Source organism: Aplidium turbinatum, chromosome 10 (genome assembly GCF_918807975.1).
Source record: "Aplidium turbinatum chromosome 10, kaAplTurb1.1, whole genome shotgun sequence".
In the NCBI taxonomy this organism is placed as follows: domain Eukaryota; kingdom Metazoa; phylum Chordata; class Ascidiacea; order Aplousobranchia; family Polyclinidae; genus Aplidium; species Aplidium turbinatum.
In genome coordinates, this window is record NC_137481.1 from 8742178 (window position 1) to 8766770 (window position 24593).

The following is a 24593-nucleotide window of genomic DNA, read 5'->3' on the forward strand; positions in this document are numbered from 1 at the left end:
ATGACTTCTTTCACTAATTAGGCTCACATTTTTAGTCAAATCTTTCACTGACTATAATCTACAATTGCCAGTGCCATAGCATGCTAAATTTTAGCTCAATTTCTAGACTACACCCCACTTGAGAGCTTATGTTTACAGCAAAATTTTTGGCTTCACAACAAAAAATATAAATGTTTATTTCTTTTCTGTCTTTGTTTATCAATCACGCCTAACTATGTGGCTGTTGAACAAGGTCATATTCATGATCACAAAATGCATCATGACGTCTACAGAAAAAAATGCATGGGATTAGTGCGAGCAGTTTATTAACTTGATGTATCATTAAAACCTACTTTGTTTGACAGGTAGTATAGTAAAATATATGGTCTATAATGTAGATAAAGTAATAAAAAGTTGTATTTTAAAGGATGACTTGACATTTCAAATACTTGGTATGTCTTCAATTTGATTTCATATCATTCTTTATTTTTGCTGCCAGAGGGTTTACTTTTAGCAGAAAAACACTTGGATGTCTTAAAATCAGTTTTTTAAAAGCTTTTGCTTAGTGTACGGTTACGGTTTTTTACTGATCAAACCAAGCTTTTTTATGTTGTAAAATTTTATTTTTCTTATAGCCTACAAATATTGGTTTAAGTTTCACTAATTGTGTAAATCACAAACAAACATGCCTCCTAAGAAAAAGAAAGGAAAAGGGAAGAAAAAAGGAAAGAAAGGCAAAAAAGATGAAAACAAGGAAGAAGATAAATACAAAAAAACTGTTCGAGAAATTGAAATTTTGAAAGATCATTTAGGTATGTAATGTGAAGGCCGCATGTTGCTTTAATTGATTTGATAAGATACTCTGTGAGAGAAAGCACCATAATCATGGAGAGTGCTGTAGGCTATAGACAGATAATATGATTGCACTAAGAACTCATAACTTTTTATGCACAAAATGCTTGATAGTACATAACCAATTTAAAATCACTTATTTAATGTAAGCTGCTACTGAGGCAAGTCATTTAAATTTTGTGGCCTATTTCAATGCTGTAAGTTGAGGCCAAACTTACAGTCCAGAAGTTACCCAGGTTTCACAATAATTTCTTCATCAATTTTTTAAAAAAGTCATCAGCGTTTAAATATGTAAGGAGATCAGTTGAATATTTGTGCTTATTTAACAATGTGTAAAACTGTCAAAATGTGTAATAATAATTGAAAAGAAAGTATCAATCATAGGCTATAAAATTGAACATGGCAGACTTTTTGATCCAAGTTTAAGAACATCTTTGAGCTTTTTGCTCTAGTATCAAGCTCCTTTGTTCTTGTGGTAGCCTGACATGACTGTCAGGCGCTTGCACTAAAATTCAAGTGGCATGATCTTTTTAAACTGGTAGTTAATCTTATCACTTTCAATGCAATACATGCTTTTTTATGGCAAAGTAATAAATAGTTGTGCTTTTTTGTTGTTGATAATTCTGGTAGATTACAACTCAAATAAGGGATGTCTTTTTATAGACATAAATAAATTAATTGTAGTGGATTCTACTAAATTCTCAACCATTACACCTGTGTGATCTATCTTTTCAATAGAAAGATCAATAAGTGTGTAATCTATTTCAAAGTAAAAGTGATAGGATGATCTGTTTAGTCCGACAGGGTACCAGCACAGCTGCTATTTTTAAGTTTTACCAGTTTTTTTTTGTCAATAAATTACTGTTCTTTTAAAAAAATAGATCATCATCAGTCGTCATCTCCGCCTGCTGCAGATTGTGCATCAACATGGCTTATTTGCTTCCAAAAGTGGCGATTTTGAGCCAACACGCCCAGTGTCGTCAAGTTGAGTCCGGTCCATGATTGAATGTTGTCTTGCCATCGTTTTGGTTGTCTGCCACGTTTTCTTTTTCCTTCTACTTTGCCTTCTGTGCAAACTTTACTGATTCCGAATTTTGATCTTTTAGTGTGGCCGAACAGTTTTAAAACTTTTGATTTTATTATTGCTGCAATTGGATGTAGTTTTGTCATAGTTAGAAGATCTTCTATCTTCTATTGTTATTAAAAATAGATATCCTAACTTTAATTTGTTTGAACAACTTTATAAACCTAACATCAACCATTCAAGTAAACTCAGTTGCTCTCGGTTTTCTCTTTTGTTACCCTTTCCAAATGCATGCTGAAGTTGTTATGTTATGTCATACTTTGAGCGTAGAAACTTCTGTACAATTTAATCACAATACTTGTTTTTATATAGCGCTGTACCTATTATTATACCAGAATGCGTTGCTCCTCAGCGCTTTACAAAGCAGACAGTGTCAATGCAGCCGTATAGAGGCGCAACTGAGTTCGTTATTACCCGAATCCATTCTGTTGCTCAGTGCCAAGCAGGAATTAGATTCAGTAGGCTACCATTTTAAAAAAAATCTTTGGTATGACCCGACAGGGCATCGAACCCATGCCTACCGCTTCAGAGGCGGCGCACTAACCACTTTCTATTATTTTTATTTCAGCTCACAGAAATGAGATCGCTCGAAGGTCACAAAATACTGCTGCCAAATGCAGAGAGAAAGTGGAAAAAGTTGAAGCTAAACTAGCAGAGCAGACTAGTGATCAAAAGGATGTCAGTGCTGATTTGACAAGACAATACAAAACCATGCAAACTGAAATGGGAATACGCAATCGTCAGCTAGAAACTGAAGTAAGCTCTTTTTGATGCACGAAAATACGTCGTGGTTAATCACGTGCATATTTTCGATTTGAAAAATCTCGTCGAAAACTACATCCTGATGGATTCTAATCATAGAGTTTCAAGATATTTTTATAATTGTGCAATCATCTTCATCAAATACTTCGCTTGTCAAACAGGTCAGTCATTTGCGGCAGCAGCTTTCTCAAGCACAACATGAATTGGAAGCTACAAAGAATGCAAAAGAAAAAATGGAAATAGAAAAGAACAAAACAATAGCCGACTTGCAAATGAGGATTGACGGAATGGAAGTATGTTGGTTTGCTTTTTTAGGCTAGGCGTTATGAATAAGTAGTGCATTAGTCATTAGCACATAGTCCACCTTAGTCGCCCTTACCTCGACTGTCCTACCCTTTAATTTGCAAATTTTGTTTATACAGAATAATTGAAGTGCATTGGGTCAATAGATTAACTGGCTATTCTTGGTCTCAGATAGCCTAACAACTAAACTTGACTTCCTGTAAATTTAAAAGTAAAGCTTTGAAAGTCAAGCTATCTAAGATGATGCTGGTTTGCATGATAGGAACTGTATGGAGGCTTAACCCAACCTAACACATCATGCATACAAAACAAACAACGATGCTTCTCAATAACGAAGTGATTACGTGCAAAAGCACAAAAACATGTTAATAGGATTGTTATAGTTTTATTTCTTGTTGCTCTACAACAGCTAAGGTCTTTTAGCGTCAAGGCTTATTTAAATTTTATATCAGCTTTATGATGTCATCACATTATCACGCGCTCTGCAAGAGAGAACACAATCTGTACCATAATAAAAGTCTTTGGTTTGACCCGATCTAGAATCGATCTCTGATCTACCAGAACCGAAGGCAAAACCGCTCGGCCACTGGGCTGGTACAAAAACATCTTAACTTAAGGTTGGGTATCAGGCTACTGACGTAAACGTATTGTGTGCTGGAGCAGTGAGCTAGCAGCTACAGGCAAGACTAGCTTGCAGGTCGCATAATAAACTATTCCATCGAAACGGATCAAGTAACAACAAAGACACAGTAGGCTGACCAATGTAAAAAGTACGATGTTAACAAATATGGTGAAAATTGATTGATTGTTTATGCACTTACCAGGGTGCATACGAACGCGTGTTGTTGGAAGCCTTGGATTCGCTTGTGTCCAAAATTGAGACGACGAAAACCAAGTGGGAGGATGAGAGTGTATCGATACAAGAGAAAAATAAGAAAACTCTTTTAGAATTCGGTTTAAACCATTTGGACATTTAAATATCAGATGGTTTTGACCAAAAATAAAACAATTGTATTTTCTCTTGTCACTAACTTCTATATCGAGGTGTGCTTTCTCATGTTACTAGCCAATTATGCTCTATTTTACTTTTATTGCTGAAGGGGTGACCTGTGCACTGTCCGAATCATATTCACAGTTACCTATTATGTAATGTCGTTTGCTGAAAATTCTTTTATTTTTTTTGCTTTAAAATTTGATCGCATTAGTTGACTGAGCTACCGCCGAAATGGTATTGGGAAAAACGTTCGGATATGTTTGATATTTTCATACAGAATACTTTGCGAATATAATTCTCTAAAACGTATTAATGCGTTCTCGCAACAATTTAAATTTTTTTATGCGATCTACTCATTTTGCTGCTGAAGCTCTGCTCTACAATGTGTAAACTACGTTGTAAAAATTTACTCGAAATGCACAAATCATTACATTTTTTATACTTTATTGCAACAAATTTCCAGACAGCAAATCAATCGTTTCTTGCATTGATTCAACGTTTGCAGACGTTGAATCAATGTAAAAAGCTGTTGATTTGCTGTCTGGGTAGTGCATAAATAGTGAACTTTCTTTTGTTCAATTCATCAGTTACATTCACTTTGCAACGTAAGTTGATAGTTTTTTTTTTTTTCTTATTGTTTTTAATGTCGTAGCATTACCTTACCATATCAATCCAAAGTCTTGTGGGTCAAAGAGATTTGACGTAAAAAATGTTAAATATCACATTTGTCCATAATTTTTGTGAAAAAAATGTTATGAGCCGATCATTGCAAGTAATGTGAAGATACTTTACCTTTATCCTACCTTTGTACCCGATTTGCACAAAGTGGGTTTACAATCCATCGTTACTGGTTTTCTTTTGTTGTGTCAATCGACGTCAATTGTGAGTGGCAACTTTTATAGCCTAAATCTTTTTTATCAATTTATCACCTTACCCATTGTAAGGTCATATGAACTTTACAGGATTTTCGTTGCCCATATTTTCATTAACATTTCTGAAAATCTTTCTATTTTACAGCCAGAAAATAAAGGCTACAATCTTGTTGCACGTTTTTACAGAACACACTCTAATCTTACTTTTTTATTTAGTGACTTTAATGTGACGTATGCGGGATAACTTGCTTCAAGTGACTAAAAATTATTTTGTAAGCTATGTTTGCTAATAATATGACTTATGAATGACGGTGAGCCTATGAATGACGATGAAGTGACCTAGGACAGCTGCTATCTGATGGCAAAGTTTAGGCCACGCCGGTTGTTGAGATCTATTTCTAAATTATTATTCAACGTTTTAGCTGCGAAGCTTATATGCTTTGCATGTTGAAATTTCTGACACCTGAAGGGAAGTTTTCATCTTAATCTGAGGCTACTTAATGTTCACTGTGTTGCTTTTAATTCTCGTAAAAGGGACAGTTTGAAGCGGAGATTCAATTTGTTTACCGACTGGTATTAACTCACCACGCTTGCTGGAGCATCGATTTAAATCTATCCACTTAAAAAAAAAAAAAAAAAAACTTATGGTCTTTTGATCTTCCACCAGGCGTTATCGAACTACTGTACGTAACTTCAGCAGACTGCAATACTTAAATTTAAAGACATCACAAGATGGAAATCTTCGGCAAGTTAAAGGTTTTTTGAGAGAATACTCGACTTAGGCTATGCCTCATCTTCTCAAAACCACAGACAAGATTTAAGGATCATTCACTTGGAAGAATAAACCGGACAACAGTTGTTTTGCACGGTCGTTTAATCATTAGTTTGGATTATCTTGGTTCATATTGGGTGAGAGATGAACTACACGCGAAAGGTCGTGTTGGCGTCAGTGCATCAAAAATTGTGCGAAGAAGCATTTCGGCGTTCTAAAGTTTTCCTCTAAATATCTATAGCATTTAAAATATGTTTCACAGGGCATTAACTTTGGGTCAGTGATGTGTCATTCTCATAAACAATAATGTTGATATACAATTCCAACGAAGCTGATAGGAAACCAAAGTGGTGTCATGCAACAGGCTACGAAATAACATGTCAACCGCAAACTTTTGAAGGCTGTGATGGGATTTAGATAAGTAATCTACCGATATTCTTGTCGTTGACTTATATTAGAAAAGACGTAGCCAAAAGCGTAGACTACAATAACTTATAAATAATACATTGGTTTGTAGCCGAGTTGATTTAATATCTTCGCTTTTTGATCGAAGACAAAAGCTATGAGTTCATGAGCATACTAAACATCTACGGTATATAGGCTTCTACAAGTTCTGTTGAAAAATAGATTCACAGAAAAAGATAAAAGTTGAGACCTGAAATTTCAAAATAAATTAATATTTCGCTTTTTCTCTTGCAGACCTTAACAAGTTTATAAAAAAGCAATATAGACCTATGAGGTTAGATAGATCTTCTTTTCGTTAAAATTCCTCTTTTCTCGATAAACTTTTACCATAAAGAAAAATAGCTGCAGCAACTTTTCCTTCCTGGCCTTGAAGTGAAGTTTTTTTTATTTTAGAGGCGTCTTGTTTGAGGATCTTGGCAGAGGCACCGGAACGATTTTTGTCCGGGGAGCAGGATTATGAAAAAAAGGCACTTTTGTTTACTGAAAGGCCAATTTTTTTAAAAGTTGTAAGATAAGATATAGCGATAATGCTTATCTATCAGCTCACTATTGAGTAATGATAGCCTACAAGTGTCCGGTATACAAAGTAGGGCATCATGCTATGACTATGTTATAATGATGTAACCTACTGTGTTGCAGAATTTTGTGCTGTGAATATTATTTTGAGGCAAAAATTCCCCCCCTATAAATTTAGTTTGTTAAAAACTCGTTTTCATTAATATTTTAATCAAAGTCTTGTAAGATAAACTAAACTTTCACTAGTAATAAGCTTTTTAGCCTGTAATATTTCTTTTCATATTAAAATAATTTAATTAATGAAGAATGTTGCTGAAAAGTAAAATGAGATACAAAAACCAGCTGAAAGTCTCCCCCTCAACCATGCAAACATTGATCTAGATTCATGGGAACAACTTGCTAGTGACAGATCACTTTGGAGAAAAAGAACTAGGGAAGGCACAAAAAATTTCGAAAAAAAATAGGATACAAAAAGTCCAAGAAAAACGAAACACTAGAAAAGAAAACCTAAAACTACCACGCCCCCACCCCTCCATACAATGTAACTTTTTCCCATTTCTTTTCCATCATAGACTGAGCCTCCAAAGCCACATACGACATCACCAGCCAAAGCCAAATTCGATCGTACACGAGCTGGAGCCATCGACATTCAAAATATAAGAGTCAATGCATTTAACAGTCTGTGTGAAGCTTGTGATTTTTTTTGTTTCGACAACTCATGAATGTGATGGAAGAGCATTGGAACGAACATAACAAATATCATTCTCCACGTCTATTCTGTTTCTCTGTTTCCTTTTCATCTGCAAGAGTTGATAAACCTGATTTGCATAGATAAGTGGAAGCAAACGGAAGGATACTTCGAATAGCTTTCTCTGCCACTTTGGAATAGGAATTACACGTTAATGGCCAAAATCCAGTGATTGATTTTTTTCTCTGAATAAGTCTCTTAGTTGTGCAAGAATCCGTTTTGAGTTCTAAAAATTCATTCTGCAATTTATCGGGAAATTTTTCCATCAACAATGTGAATGAATTTCGTATTAAATCAAGCTCATCGTCATAAATTTCACAAAAATATCAAATGAATTCCAGATCTAATGCTGTGAGATGTTGCAAATCAATTATTTTTCCAACTCTGGAAGAGCTTGTTCCTTTCCGTCAACAACCAGCAGCGATGATAATTTTTTAAATATGGTGGCATGTTTAAGTGTTCATTCTAACTTTTCTCTTTCAATCATCTAGCTTGCTGGTGAAAGCTTCCAAAGCATCTTTGAATGCTGAGCGGTACTGGCATCTGCTCCTGGAAGGCCCACTCAAGCCAGGCTGGTCGGAAGGTAGAGACCAGACAAAACGTAGTCCTTCGTGATCAGGACAGCAGAGTCTTTTGTAGTACCTTAAGACAATCCCCTAATGACAGTGACATTAATCAATCACTCTCTTTCAACCTGCCTCGAGCCAGCATGAAAGCAGTAGCCTACAGTTTGTATATCCACATGGTATCAATATGTCAATGGCGCATGGATACAGATAACCCATGTTGATGCGCAATCTGCTTCAAACGGAGATGGCGATTGAATATATACCGTATATTGGTGTTTTTCCCTTGTATTTTCAGATTCAGTTTATTCAATAGATCAAACATATCAACCAAATAAGCAAGGAATCTAATCTATCTGTCATCATTCAGCAATGAAACAAATTCTAATTTTATTTAAAGTTCAAGAAATAATCTAAGCTCGTTTCTGAGCTTAAACACTCGCTTGGTTACGTTTCCTCTTGAAAGCCATCGAGTATTTGCACTCAAAAAAAGTAGGCCTACGTGATGGTTTGCATCCATGTCAGTGCACAGTTGCTTATACATAATCGGGAGTTAAGGGCTCCTCCTTAACGCTTTACAGTAAAGTTCTGGTCTAAGCCAACTTACTAGGCTTAAAAAGCTTTACAATCCTAAAACCAAATTCCCCCCTAGAAATTGCAAAATACCCCCCTAGTGGAGAATTCCCCCCGGTTGGGAACCACTGACATAGGCTATACTTAAAATCAATAAAAAAGCAACAAGTCAATTTAATGTAGCCTATCAGAAACAACTTCAATAGAACACTAGAGGTAGATATCGGTCTGTGAAGCACTTGTTCGTTACTGGTCCGCATTGAAAGAATAAATTATCCGTTCGGAGACATTTGAGACAGATCAGTGGCATTTTAAATGCACGAGTTGTAGTTGAGCTGTTTAATTTGTAGATCGGCAAACAAGCTCAAAGCTCACATTGATTCAGTGTTTTGAAACCTGCGATGAATTCAGATGAAGATAAAATGGGTTACGTCTTATTGATCTGCCACACCTAACGACCAATCAATTAAAATTATAAACTAGTCTACCCACCGTCCCACCTACTTGAACCGGCCCTTGGCGCAAAAAAATGCAGGCGTCTGCTCGCACTATGGCTAGAAAAAATAATACTAACATTTCTGTGTGTTGACAAACATTAGTTTTCAAAACATAGTTTGACATTATCTGGTGATGCTTTTAGTCATTGTTGAGAGGTTTCATTTGATCCCCATCTTAAAAACGTCATACATTTTGATCTTTCAACCATCTTGCTGCCTTTGCCAATCCAACGTGTGTGGCAAGTGTCATTGAAATAAGGCAAATATTTTCACACCAAACGATTATGTTGCGATGAAGTTGGAGTTATCTCTGCGCTATTCCTGCCGTGTTGCAATAAAATGCTTACAATTTGACAAAGATATAGGCTACATGTTTTCAAGTCCTTTTTTGTCATTGTAAAACAAAAAATACGCAATTGTGTAACCCAGAACAGTCAAATATGCTGCACAAGAACAAACATCAAGCCACACTGTGAATAATTTAAATACGTAAAAACAATAAAAAGTGAATGTCACATGCTTCAGAGTAGCACCACGAATACAAAATTGGCCTCACAGAAAAATCGCATCTCTTTCTTTGGAAAAGAAGAGATTTGACTTAGGCTAGCCTACTACCCTGACGACTTTGTGGCGCTTTTTGTTAAACTAAGTGAACGTTAATTTTGAGCATTTTCTGCTGGAACTTAAAATAAACTTCTCTCTCTTACACAGCTGTCAAGTGTGAAAGCAGTACTTTTTTACATCGCGGTAATCAAAGCGTAAAAAATTACCAAAAGCTCAACAGGAGTTGGGCTTACTTCAGAAACGTAGGCTATTAGTATTATATCATTTCTTGGAGGGGAAAATAATTCGAGACAGGGTGAAATAAAGATCAATTTTTCTACTCAGGTTTTCCTGCAGCTGCGTCTGTAAAAAAAGACTAGGGTAATACAATTATAGTCTACAAGCCCTACATTAGTCAATAGTAGACAAAATACACTCAACGCTTGGAATATTTTCGCAAATTGGATGAATTGATTGTCATCCACACTTTGTCGTAGCCGAAATGCTTTGTTAAGAAGAAATGATCCGCTGCACCATATTATGTAGCCTAAGTCTTGGTTAACTTTGGAATTGGTTTTATCTCATGATTAATTGCCCCCACATCCCATGGGCGTCATTTTTTCTTATTCAATTACAGTCCGGTCACCTGATTGCACAGATGGCAACTCATCGCATATGATGCATGGCGAAATATCGTCTTTAAAGTTTCTTTCTTGTCGAAGCCCTATCACAAGTTCGTCAAGTCTTCCAGTCCGAAATGGATCAAGCGCTAATACGTGGACGAAAAATGGTGTCACTCCATCAACATCATCGCGATAAGGAATGCGGGAGACAGGATGAAAACCGTTGATTTGATGAAAATGGGAAGACTTCTCACTATGGCTGACAGCAACCACCAGTGGGGCGGTCACGTTGAACATGACGTCATTGGCGGCTGTATTTGTGATAGCGCGAACAGCGGAAGGTTTGTTTGTGTTCTTCAAAGCTTTAGTGTTACTTGTTATATTACATCCACACACTTCACTTGTCAGTGGAATAGCTCTGTGGCTCAACAAAGTGTATCGGTGAAGGGAAGTAAGTGAAATATTTTTGATTAATTTATTCAAAACATTGTTTCGTTCTTCTTTTTCAACTTTTGGCAACATTTCTTTAACTGGATTTTGTTGCTTAGTCCAATATCTTGCCATGATGCGAATAGCTTCTTTGTAAACAATCGATCCAAGTCCTTTGCAGGCATAATCTGGAGCAATAGCACAAAAAAAGCCATTCCAAAGAGGAATGCGAGTTTGTGAAGCCGTCTGTGCGACTTGTTCGTTCTCCCATGCTTCATATCTGGCGACAAAACACAAATACAATTAATCACGTGAATAGGAAATCATCGATAAACATGGTATTCATCTTTAAAACATCATTTTTGTGCTACACAATGTACTTGTTTGTTGGTTTGGTAATAACATATCACTTCATAATGCCTCTTCATGGCGTAAAAGAGTCGCACTGCGCTAGCTTTGACTGAACAAACCTAAAACCTATTTGCGAAACGTAATATAAAACCACGATTGGGCAAAACTGCTTACCATGACAAGAAGCAATCACTTTTAAAAAATTCTTGTTATGAGGTAACATTCTAGAAAATTTTACGGTGCTGCTTCAAGTACCTTGCAATAACATAGCCTACTTGGTGATATCTATACACAAGATAGACCTAGAGTGAAATAAGTTCCGAGAAGCCTATCCAATTTATTTTGAATCAAGGTCAGAAAATTACCAGTAGGCTAGTCTGCACAAAACAATATTTACTGCATTACAAAAGTTTTTTTACTTTGAAAAAATAATTTCCTTTTTACATACGACAGATAGTCTTCTACAATGCAACTTTACACAGTAGTAAATTATGCACTGTGGTATGATAGTGTATCAAACTTAACCTGCTCTTGCGATGCAAAAATAAAATACTGAATTGACAATAGTTTACCTAATAGCTCTTTCTAGCCCTTTTTTAGATATGTTTGCAAGTCCGTGCTTGACGTAGGCCTTCCAATATGGTTCTTCACTTCCCCCCATTGCCCAACCTCCGTCTGTTGATGGCGGGACAAACACCACTCCTCCAATAATTTTCATATCTTCCGTGGCATTGCTTCCGATAGTATGATTTTCTTTGGGAACTCTGATCGCCAACAGAATGCCTTGATCACTCCCGACTGTTACCTCATAGTTAGCATCGAGGTAGGCGCGAAGAAACGCTTCTCGCTTTGATTCGTCTGGAACCATGTATTTGTAGAGCGGGTAGCGATGGAAGGATTTGACGTAACATTCGCGAATTGCAACCCAATCCTCTTGACATGTCGTCAAATCAATTTTCACACTTCTGCAAAAACAAAAATAATATTATTTACTCGGGGCCATTGAAAGAATGATTTAAACTCTGTAGGCTACTAATAACAGACCTCAGACACAAAAGAAACTTCTAGACAAAAAGAAGACTACATTAAAAGTGGCAAACATACCTCAAGGAAGAAAAATGCTATTGAGCCCAGTTTTACTCAAAAAAGCAGTAGCCTAGTTGTCTGTCAAAATTGTGGATTGGGTGCAATCGTTCTATAGCAGATAGAATGCGTGGTATGTTGTCCAAGTTCTTAGAAAGGTTCTGGGCGGGGCTTAAAATGGTTGTAAGCCCAAACCTAAAAGTATCCGTGGTCACGGACCTCGTGACCACGCTAACGGTCTTTTCAAATAAGTGCAGTGCGCTTGATGTACTGTAAAGTGAAAACTGTGTCGTTAACTTTCTGCCAGTAGAGATTCCTACTCGAGACCTTCCATGAATAATATGCGCTTAACTTTATCATGATATAGTATAAAATGCATGCAACCAAAAGTGTTAAAAAAATATAATGACTTAACCTACCTTTTAAAGTCCATTCCCATTTTTAGATAAATTTACACTCATCCAATAACTTTACTTTAACTGAAACAAAACTTAAGTTTCCTGTAGAACCTGCGACAATTGAAAGTTACATTTGTTCTTTGTCAAGTGATAAAGTACAGCCAGGGCCTCTGAGAGAAATCAGCACTGGTCGGGAAACAACACGAAAAATGGGCCCCATAATATTTTTTAGCAAATATTGCATTGCATGTTCGTGTTAAGCTGAAATTAGCCTACTTTCCTCAGCATGAAAAGAACTTCGTTCAACGTAAAAATCATCAATATATAATCACTGGATTACACTTGCAGCAAAAATGCCATTGAGGCAAACTATTTTGTCTAGAAAGCTTTGTAAACACACAATAGGCCGACAGGCAACGAAAATAGTTCAACCAAGCATTTACTTCAGGAGTGTCCAAACTTTTTCCCACGCGAGCCGCAGTCTTGATAAGAAGTGTTCGCGGGCCAACAGCCACAATAATTTTTCTGAAAACTGCAAGTTGAATTTATATGATTTTTGTGTGTCTGCAGGCCAAAAATAACACATTGTACAACAGGCGCGGGCCATACAAAAACGTTTCGTGGGCCGGAGTTGGTCCGCGGGCCTGACTTTGGACATCCCTGATTTAATTCAACCCTTTCTGGACTTTTTGCAATGCAAAGTTACGGATCACAGCATCAAATAATAAAATATTGCGACGTCTGAATTGATGCACAACATGTCTAGTTAGGCTTTTCAATCGGTTTTGAGTCATAGACCTACTGCAGCGCAAACAATTCTTTACGAATTTCAGTAATTGCTGAAACCGCGTTCTCAAAGCACAACCGTTGGAGGTAGCTATCGGAACACAAAAAAAAATCATAACAAAATTACTTGGAAAAACCTTTCGAAAGTTGCAATCAATGATTCCTTGTGTAGAGATTATGGGGTGGTTCGTTCTGGTTTGCAGCTGAAGTTTGCTGTGTGGCTAATTTCTGTCAAAAGTACCAACTCATCCAAAATGTCTTGAAAAATGTCATTGTTGTAGCCTACAAATGGTTTAAATTTGTCCCACATGCCCGCAACTGCACAACAGACATACGATGAAATTTTCATGGAACTTCAAACTCATCGACGATATGTTTAAGTTTGTTGATGCATTTGTCAATTCCAACAACGATCGAATCCTTTGCAATGTACGGTAGAATACATTTCCTTCGAATGATTCAGCTAGTTAAGTGGAGTTATAAAAGCGTTCTGTCCTCAAGAAAACAAAGTCATTTTCTTTTAAATTTATAATTGCCACTGCAACTTTAGCTTGCGAGTAGTAGCCTACTCTTCTCGGCTTTCTCTTACTGAGATTACATCTTCCTTTAATTTCATTAAATTCATCAGTGTATCTTGTTTAGGACCGTAATCCACATAATGCAAAGCAGTCACAAATTTAAAACTGCTAGTTGTAGGCTACTTTAGCATTGACTCAGCTTCCGATCAAGCTCTTGTTGGTTCTAACTTGATGCATTTAAGAAACGTCTTTAGAGCTCCAATTGCAAAGGGGTAATGTAAAGCATTGGGTTTGACTGCACCCCGCCTTGATTACATTCTCGAAGTCAGTTTTCTTTGCAAGGTGATAGGACAGCTTTGTTTAGATTTTTCAGAAATTTTTCTGTGACTGGTCTATAACTTTAAAGATGCCACAACAAGCTTACAGATAATCAATCACTCCAAAAAGGATAAGACATTTGAACAACGCTGTCTGTAGGCAACATTATGAATTCCAACCAGATTTAAGCAACAACATCCATAAACAAAAAACTCAAATAAAGAAAAAACTCACTACCTTCCAAATCACATCATGAGAAGCATGACCAACAAAAGGCTACTTGACCACACGAAAACAGAATATCTTTTAACTATGACAAAATTACATCCAATTCCAGCAATAAGCTAATAAAATCAAAAGTTTTAAAACTGTTCGGCCATATTAAAAGATCACAATTCGGAATCAGCAAAGTTTGCACAGAAGGAAAAGTAGAAGGAAAAAGAAAACGTGGCAGACAACCAAAACGATGGCAAGACAACATCCAATCGTGGACCGGACTCAACTTGGCGAGCTGGCTCAAAATCGTCGCTCTTGGAAGCAAATAACCCATGTCGATGCGCAATCGGATGCTGGCGGAGATAATGACTGATGATGATGATGATCCATAAACAAAAAATATACAGGATTTACTTTCTTTAATCGTGCTTGGACTGATACATTTAACTTTCACAGATAACTTATGTTGGATACAACATCCTATGCCTGGCCAACGCAGATTTTGAAGTTAAGGTTCAGTTGTCAAGCAAAAATAGTTCCCGCTTAGCTAACACAGCGCCAGTTTTCAAATTGAAACTATCAATACAATCGAAACCGTTCAGTGATACAGAAATCATTTCAGCTTCAGATTTCACGTCTTGAAGCTGTTCAACATCGCCTACCTTAACACGAAAATGATTTGTTCTTGATGAGAAGCATCGAGAGTGACATTTACAATGATTGAGAAATACTTGGAACTATACGCACTTCATTTAAGAATTTTTGATTATTTAGTTGGTACATTTTTACTTTAGTACTAAAAATGGGCCCCCCTCAAAAGTGCAAAAACAAAAAACTACTCGTTTTTCTTTTACAATGTTTTGCTAGGGGGGAAACTGGCCCGACTTCCCCCCCCCTCTCGGAGCCACTGAGTACAGCTACTGTAGCTTAATTATTGAGATGGTTATATTCCTATCTGGTAAGCAGGTCTAGTCATTAAACAAACTGGGCTAATTAAAATTAGTTTGAAAATAACGGGCAGCTTCAAATGTATTTTAATGGAAAAAACACTTCAAAACAATTCAAATAAATTTTGTGGTTCTTGATATCTCATCGAAAGTTTTCTAGTTAAAATGTAGGCTTTATCAATACACAAAACTTCATTATAATTTTGCCTAACTTAAACTGCTTCTTACATGCCATGCTTAGCCAGTTGGTTGAACAGAGTGAGCATTTGTGTTTTCGGAACAATAGTCTGTGTTCATTTCCCTTGTAATAACCTACTGCAAGTGGCTGGTTAAATTATTTTTCATAACTTCACTTTATAAACTCTCTTTCACGCTTCAAACAATTACTGTATGTGCTTCAGCATTGAAATGGAAAATCGCGTTGTCTTTTTAGAGATAATGTCTTTCATCATCATTTGTCTTTATCTGTCATGACAAAAAGTTTTCCGAGTGTTTGCTTATATACATTGCTTGAAAAAGTGACAGGAAAAAAGTTCTGTTAAAGAGAAAAATCTTTTTTTAACTTTGCTGTCAAAAGACATTTTTCTCCAAGAATATTGTGCAATGGCTATGAACGATATCTTATCCTTCTCTTTACTGGTTAACTGGTGTTTAATGTTAGCTGCAAAAAATATATATATTCACAACAATCTAGTAAGTTTGACCGTATTCCTATTATTAGCGTGTAGGAAATACGAAAAGCAATGTTTACAATTGGAAAGCAACTACCTCTTCTAGTTTTAAAGCGAATTCGTTGAGAAGCAGAAAACAATTGACATGATATAGAATACAAACCAATGAAATCGAAAAACCTAATTAATTATTATTAGGCGTTTGTTTCAGACCTTGCGGTCCATATAAAGCAAAGAGGACAATTCAACAAATTCACTTGCATGCAACATGCACTATCAGATGTATGCAACCGGAAACAAGTAGACACATTAACTTATACGAATAAAATAAGCAAAAAATGGTAACTTTTATGAACCACTTATCCTATAAACGTAAATCTAACATAAACAGAAAACTTGTTTCACATGTTATGAATGATTTAAGTTGGCGTAGATTGTTGATTATTAAACATACCACCCAACGTATATCTGTAAACAACTTCAGTCCTGAGAGTTTAACCTCGTAAATTTTTACATCACCTTTTACCTTGGCTTGCTTGTAGGAGATATAACTGAAATATATTGAATGTACTTTCATCTGGCGTAAGCAACAAAAAGGTATCAATGCCTAAAAAAATATTTTTTGGTTGTTATTAAAATGAGTTTGAATGAGTTCACAGCAAAGCGGCGTGATTTTGTACCAAGATTGTTTATTCTATGAAAGATGAAATTTATGCGGAAACATTGAAAAACCAGACTAAAAAAAGCAATAAGTTACCAACAATTAATTTTTACATGAATGAGGATTTTAAAATGTATGCGACATTGCGAAAAGAACAGGCTGTAATATTTGTAGCACGGTCTTGTGCAAACTACTACAGCGAAAGTCAGTAGCGATAAATATAGTGTGCACGTATGGGTTATGTAGATGTACTGATGTGGTATGAATAACTTACTGCACAATATAATAACCTTTCAGTACAATTGGTGCGTTTGGGTAGTCGCAGGTGCTGATATTATCAAAACATGCAGTTAAAGCATGACAAATTTTAGAAATGTAAATGTTGGTAAATCAGCATTTCTAGAAAAAAGCGAGAGCAATTTATAGCTCCAATGACTCGTTTTAAAACCGTTCTGTAATTGTTATTTCTGTGTTTTATAATGCAACATTGAATTGACATGCATCTTCCACAAGCGATAAGTCATCATGTTTTCATTGACAGGTTAAAAATTTACATTTAAATATATCTAGTTGCATTTAACAAATGTGAACTCAAAGTAACTAAGGGGCACGAGTTCCGAAAGGGAAGCCTAAAAACGATTGTTAGTGCTTTGGCAGCCAAGCAAATCGGTCCTGTTCAAAAGTATTTTCGTTCAAAAGTTAATTCTTTTCATCTCCAATCAAAACGCAAATATCGCCACTTCCTGAAGCTAAAATTACGCTTTTTCGGAAGAATAAATTCGTTAAGACGATCACAAATTGCCAAACTTATTTCCTCGAGTAGATTTTACGATTGTGAAACCGGTTTAATGACAGAGTTTTTTTTTAAATAAATCTGCAACTTCCTTTTGCTGATTAACTTTTTGCAGAAAGTTTAAGTTTTTGTATCACAAACATATATAACCTGACGTCTAACAATTTGTACTTTATTTTTTCTTAAACTTTAGTCTTGAGTAACAGTAGTGCTAACTGCAATGGTTTTGCTTAGCTTTGGATGTTTGTCTTTTTCACTTTACCGAAAGAAACTCAGAAACAACAGCATTTAAAAATACACCGCATGGCATAACCTGCTGATAAATAGATAATTGAGGGATTAACAAAAAGTCGATCTAAATCTCTAATACTGTTCCTGCCTATAAAATTTGTTTTCCAGTTGTGATTCAATGAATTACTCAAGCAAATCAAACTCTATTGAATTTTGTTTGTTTTTATTCAATTACAACGGTTGTCAATTGCAAAAAAAAATCAAGGAATTTTCTATCCTTTCTTTTCACAATATCTATAAGTAGAAGCATATCAAGAGCGATAAAGTTAAATTTTTTACATTAGTAGGCCACTAGGCCTACAGATCTGAGTGATGTTAAAGTTTTGAAACACGGTGTCTATCGCTGTCAATTCTTGCTACAAATCGGCTGCCGAGAAACAAAGTATCTTTCATTGTCATGTGAAATCTTGCGCTTGTTTTATGTGAAGGGAGGCAAAAGCAAGACATCGTGCATTGAAAGGTAAGAAACAATACAATTAATTTTGAGAGGTTTTGTGACCAACAATCAAACTTTTGGAAGTAAGTCCAAAAGACAAATTAACTTCTAATGGTAAACAAGGCTGAATTTCCATGGCCTAACCACAAATCGGTTTGTTTTTAGTAGCTCCTAATGGTAAACAAGGCTGAATTTCCATGGCCTACCCACAAATCGGTTTGTTTTTAGTAGCTCTTCCAATAAGACGTTATGTAGGAAGTAACTTTGTTCTACTGTGTTTTGGAATTTCATAATTTAATTAAGCTAATGTGGTGTGTGAGACGTCCATACTGCATTAAAAAAACTTAATCAAAGGCTTTTCATGGACCCTTCTTCATAAAATCAATATGGATTCTCAGATGGCAGTGTTGCATCCAGATGTTCCTTGAAAGGCGTAGTGTTGTTGAGACACCCAAAAGTTATATATCATTGAATGATTGTTAACACAATAGACTACAAAGTTGAGAAAAAACACAAATCCGGTTGTGACAAGCATTTAATACTTTTTAAGCTTTCTATTCAAAGGCATGTTGATCGTTATGCCCTGTTACATGCCGTAAATGTGTTTGAGCATGTTGAATTGCAGAATTACATGGCTTTGTGGGTTTGATTGCGGCGATTTTATCCTAATTTTGTTTTGACAGTAACATGACCAGTGGGTTATTTTATCATCTAGCGTGCTAATTGAGATTCATAAAAACATTCCAAGCTTAGCATGACGAATAACTCATAGGCTATCATATCAAGAACATATAATGTCTCATATTATTCCCGCTTTCCTAATAAGCCTTTTGTCACTTCAGAACGGGTTGTTTCTATAATGAGCTAACTTTATTAAAAGTGCCAAAGTATTATAACGTAAAAAAATGAGTTTACATGCGCTCCCTTCCTAAAATTTATATTCATGCACAAATAAAAACAACTCAGTTATTTTTCAAAACTTTTGCAGTATTTGACGAAAGCAAACAGGAAACCCTTCAAAATGCCATTCTCCATCTATACAGTTCAATAAAAAAAAGATATTTCTTGGGCTCAAGCATATCTACAAGATCATCAAAAAAGACAGGTGAACAAATATGAATTTATATAGTGATGGTTAATCTGACGTACTTTAAGTTACATCTATGTTTGAATTTGACAAAACTTTTAACAGTTGTTTACATCTAGGTACTGATCCCTACTTAAAATAAACAGAAAGTTTGAAAGGGTGTGCACTGTGCAGCAGGCGTTCTTGTTCTTTACAACAATGTGAGACTGCAACTTTTAGCTGTACTTTTGGATGTGTCATATTGCTTTTCAGTTAACTCTACTTTGATTCTATGAATGATATCCAAGCTATCAAAACTTACTCTTTTTACTGTTCAACGTCATGAGATGATGAAACGATATGAAACAAGGCACTTTTGACAACTGAATTTTAATACCTTGAGTATTGTGCCATTTCCATTTTGAACTTTTATATCCGCTACCAAGCAGTAATTTTGCGATAAAAACGTTACAATTTCGTTTGTTTTTGTAAGATACTTTCAAATAGTCGTGTTTTCGATAATTTTTCTGTGAAAGATTCCGTTTCCCAAGTAAGGGCTTAACAAATAGGGTCAAGGAGTGTACATGAACTTTTGCAGTTTTTAATTGAAATAATTTACTTGTCAAAATAGATATTTTATACATGATTTTATCACTAAATCAAATGAGCTAAGTAGAAGTTGTTTTTCTTTTTGGCATAAGGTTATCGGTGAGTAAATGTCTTCAAAAAGATTTTTTCATGCTTGCTTAGGGTTTAAAAGTTGCTGATCTGAATGAAAGCATAAAAGATAAATATTTTCTTGAACATGTGTTAATCAAAATATTTACTGTAAGTTAGCTATGATGTAGATTTTTTTAGGAGCTATGAAGCGACAACTACAAATGGCTTTGGCTGCATTGCAAAGTGACCTCAAAGCACGTTCTATATTGCAATTAATTTGTGTCTCATATGAAGATTAATTTTGTTGCTTCCACTGGTGAACGATGTAATTATGTAACAGATTCAAACGCGACAAGAGAAAGGTTATTTCAGTTTCAACAAAGTGTTTAGGCCTACTTTTGTTTGCTTGTCTGTCACAAGATCTGCATCAAGTCAATTCAATTTATTTTTCTTTGTTAGAATGCACAAGAAATGAATCATCAATTACAAAGGTTGTTCCTTTTCAACAAAGAAAATGCTAGGTCTTTCGAAACGATTTTTTTTAATCAAAACAAAACGAAATTCTTCAAAGAACTCAATTAAAATGAAACGAATGCAAGACCCTAAATTGTCCACATAGAGATGATTGTTAACTTCGCTACTAGCGATAAGTTGGGATAGTTAGCCAAAAAAAAACTTATTTGTTATGTTCGCATGGATGGACAAACGCTCACGTAATACAATTAAGTGGTGCTGAAATAATTAACTCCCTTTGTAAAGCGATTATACGCATGTTATCTTCTTATTGCCGACACATGAGAAATTGTGCCATTAAAAAAGTTTCACATCTCATTTCACATAGATCAGCATAACACACGTAGTTAAAAAAGATCCGTTTTCCTCAAGGTCGAACCGTTTTCAAACTCCGATAAAGAATGCAAGTAATGCAACATTAACAACAACCAAATGACAAATTAATATTTTTCGCATTTATTTAAAATCTACGGACGGTTAAGTGAATAATTGACCAATGATAAAATTTGCTGTTACACCAATTCAACCTAGGAAATGCAGCGTGAATAAAATTACTTTTCTGCATTTAAGGAGGGGCAATTTCCCAAATTTGAGGAGGGGCGATCGCCCCCTCCTTCTGGATCCGCTACAGGTTACAACGGTTGTTTTGAAATGCCGCTCAAAGTCATTTTGATTCGCTATAAGCCGTTGTGGTTGGGTCAGTGACAAAATAAAACAGCAGATATGATACGTCTCCATCAATTAAACTTGTATGCCAATGACACATGCTTTGTGGTGCCATTTTTCTTCTTGTCTCTGCTAATAATCACACAGTATAAGCCATTATGAGATTTCAACATGTATTTACAGAATGCTGGGGCTAAAGGTCATCTTAGAAATCTACAACGGCACCTGGATTCATGACATTTTAACACAGGGCAAAAGTTTTTAAAATGCCGCAAAGCCTTGTTTAAAGGTTTAATCCCCCATCAAGAATGATATTTTCTTTAAATCGTTTTATCCAAGCAGCAAATTTCAAAAGGGTTTGAAATATTTGAACTCTTCGTTATGTGTCGTAACTGTTTTCATAACAAGCGAAGAGCTAATTTCGAGCCAACAGTACTAGTTTTGTCTTTCAGATATTTCGCAACAAAAAACATCGTCGAAGAAATTTGTTAAAAGAAAGTGATAACAGTTTTGCAATGCTGATTCTATTAAACCAAACACCAGGACCTTCAGTGAGAAATCAGAAAATTTTGGGCATAACAGAAGTAGATTTTCATAATGTTGCTCAGAATGCGTAATGCCGCTTTGTATCAACAATGAAGTTAGCCGGCCAACGCAAAAAAATGTTAATTGTTTTTTCTGTTATACTGTAAACCCATTTTCACTTTTACCAAAGAGTGAAAATGATCTACCATGAATGCAATTTAACGAAATCCCATAACAAGTCAAACTGGAGTTTCACCCCCTTTCCATGAACTTTCCTCTGTGTTCTACTGGTCCACCTTGCACGTTTCTAGCGTCAATGAAAACAATTGCTCTGGTTTGGCTAATATTCACGATAAGGAAGTCAAACATTTGAGAAAAAAGCAACATTAATGCTAAAGATTATTCTGTAATCTCTATTTAGTATATGCAGATATTCATTTTGCAATTTGTTATACAAAGCAAAGTTATCGAGAATCGGTACGTATCGGCTGAAGGTTTCACTAAATGGCTTAATATGATAGGATCTTGCACAAGCAAGGTTTAAAGTTCGTAGAGTGCTTGCTTGTGCAAAGCTATCAATGAAATCACATCTTAGAGTTATAGATAATAAACGTTTTTCTCAGAGAATGACAAACAAACTTTCGGCTAGAGGGGAGGACATCCTTTTTTCATGCGCGGGCTAATAAAGCAATGGTAGGCATGTTGCAAAGATGGAGTCAGCAACCACACTCAGTGCTCAAACAATAACACAACAGTAAGCAAACTTTAAGCATTTGAACTCGTATTTGTTTGATACGAAATCTATTCTCATATCAGACGTACCTAACCGTAATCAAAGAGTGCCACAAGTGCGTCTCGCGTTACCACTGAGAAACAGTCTCCGACAACTTAAGGTTGGATTTGCTCAACGTAATAGCCTACGTATAGGGACATGCCATGGTCAAAACATAAACTATCACAGTATGAACGGAGACCCACTTCCCTCGGCGGATGCCGCAGCCTGCATCAAGGCAAGGGTTTGAAAATCTTGTTACGACAAGCCGTGAAGCCATGCTTGTCAGAAAGCTTGCGACCGTGCCATATTTTAAACTGATTATCCTGCTTTGGTATCATGCGCGCTATAACGTCCGCGTTTTGTCGCTTCTACCTTTTTCTGGACCTCTGCTATGTTTGTCACATATTGCTTTTTTCTCGTTGTGATGGTCAGAAATAAAAACAAGTTGAACTGAACTAATAATTGAAGTTTTGATTTTTGTTAATGGTACGATGCTCTACACGGTCGTCGGTCATGTAACAAGACGCCGCACACATTATTAAGAGGAAGCTTTATCTATCGATAACCCTCTTGCCCGTGCCCGACTTATCCAAAAAAATTCGAAAAAAAAGTTGGTAGACTTGATATGAAATAAGATGACATTGTGTCACCAAGCTGTGATGGACGGCACTAAAACAGGCACTTTATCTGTTTGTGGATTTAGACTTGTGCATATACACCTGCTACGCACATCTGTAACATTAAAAACTCTCCATTTGTACAAATAAATTTATTGCCTCTACATAGCAATCACAATGATTTGTTCTTTTAGGCATCACATGCTTTGTTCATCGATAGCCCCCACAATCAAAGAATATTATAGGAAAAAAACAACACCCGCTGGCATAGCCAAGAGGAGAGATCATCTGTTGACCTGTTTTCTAAATTTGAAAAATGCGTAACGTACATTGCGTAAGTTACTACATGTAGGTTACAGCCATTTTGTTTTAGAGTATTCTTTTTGGTAGTTGCAACTTTTTCTAAAAAAAGTTTTATATGTAATTTGATCTGTACCACTGAAAGTTTCGTTATCTTCTTGGGCATTATAATGTAGTGGATATCGCAGTCATTTAATTTGCATAAAACTACCTCTAAACAGATTTCATTATACTGTATAAAATGTACCCGTGGCAGGTCATGGTGTAGGTTACCTAAGCCTAACAGCTTAGATGGGGGTGTCCATGGGGTACTTTTGAGCCCAGTCTGGCATGATTTTACGGGCCTGTAAGCTTTCCAAGGAGGCCAGGAGTTTGAAGAACCGGCCTGAATTCCTTGGATATACAATGATGCATTTTTCTTAGAAGGGTCTTGATTTAGGGCCCAAAGATCTTATTGGTCCCTGGCCCAAATTATTTTCTTAACGACCTGCTAGACGTGTGGAGTCGAGCCATGAACTACCCAATTTAGCTATTTTTAAAAGATCTATTTCAACTTTAGAAAAGCCAAGGCCTTTCATACTTCACACCCCTGCACCAAGTCATGCTGTTGAGCCAAGAGCTTCCAAATTCGACTCCAACTCCGCAATATTATAAAGACCAAATTCGATTTCGAACACGTCAATCCCTCTCCACCCTCCAACACCTCAGTCAGTCTCATTTCCTGAATGTAACTTACAACTTAGTTCATAAATTAGCTTTCACAATGAGTCTATCACAGCGTTGCGTTGGAAAGTTATGACAGCAACTTACCGGACAAAACGAAGCTGAATACTTAACTTTTTGCTTGATGTATGTAGATTTGATTGAATGAGTTCAATGCCTTTTCTAGGCTTATTTAAGTTGTGATAATTGCGATAAGATAGCTCTGTAGCATTTTTTCGAATTCAGTAAAACTCAAATTCACAATTGCAAGGAACTTCATATTGCCACAAATAGGTGATAAATTTTTGCCCAGAATAAATTAGAATTTGAACAATTTTTCGATTAAACTTTTAAACTCTATCTATAATAGCCAATATCAAGGCAGTCAAAATATCCACTATGATTTAATTGTGCCATTGACATGACGAATGTAAATTTTTTAAATAAAAGTAAGGGAAAAAGTAGTGACATGTGCAGAAAATTTTCCAATTGAGCGATAATTGCAAATAAAATGCTGCGATATTGAAACTGTGCATGAATCAATAAAACTTGTCACTTTGTAATTGGTTGTTTGATTTGAAGTCTAGACGTTGAGCTCGTGCCACTGGCAAAAAGGGCAATTTCTTGCAACGCAAATTAATTAAGTTTTCCGATCCAATAGATTTTACACAGGCCATCAGCCGAAATATTCACCGAGACCTGAACGATAACATTGTAAAGGA

At 35.9% G+C, this 24593-nt stretch overlaps 2 protein-coding genes across 2 annotated transcripts; one reads left to right on the forward strand and one right to left on the reverse strand.

Annotated features, from left to right (window-relative positions):
- The first annotated feature begins 595 nt into the window (after nt 1-595).
- LOC145778423 (dynein regulatory complex protein 12-like) lies at nt 596-5636 on the forward strand. Its single transcript, XM_082589904.1, has 4 exons — nt 596-791; nt 2484-2671; nt 2839-2970; nt 3805-5636. The coding sequence occupies exons 1-4, from the start codon at nt 665-667 to the stop codon at nt 3955-3957; spliced, it is 600 nt and encodes a 199-aa protein (XP_082446030.1). The 5' UTR covers nt 596-664; the 3' UTR covers nt 3958-5636.
- A 3726-nt stretch (nt 5637-9362) lies between these two features.
- LOC145778753 (uncharacterized) lies at nt 9363-12521 on the reverse strand. Its single transcript, XM_082590324.1, has 3 exons — nt 12432-12521; nt 11502-11894; nt 9363-10858 (listed from the first exon to the last, which is right to left on the reverse strand). Exons 1-3 carry the CDS (start codon nt 12449-12451, stop codon nt 10150-10152), a joined length of 1122 nt encoding a protein of 373 aa, XP_082446450.1. The 5' UTR covers nt 12452-12521; the 3' UTR covers nt 9363-10149.
- Nucleotides 12522-24593: the final 12072 nt, after the last annotated feature.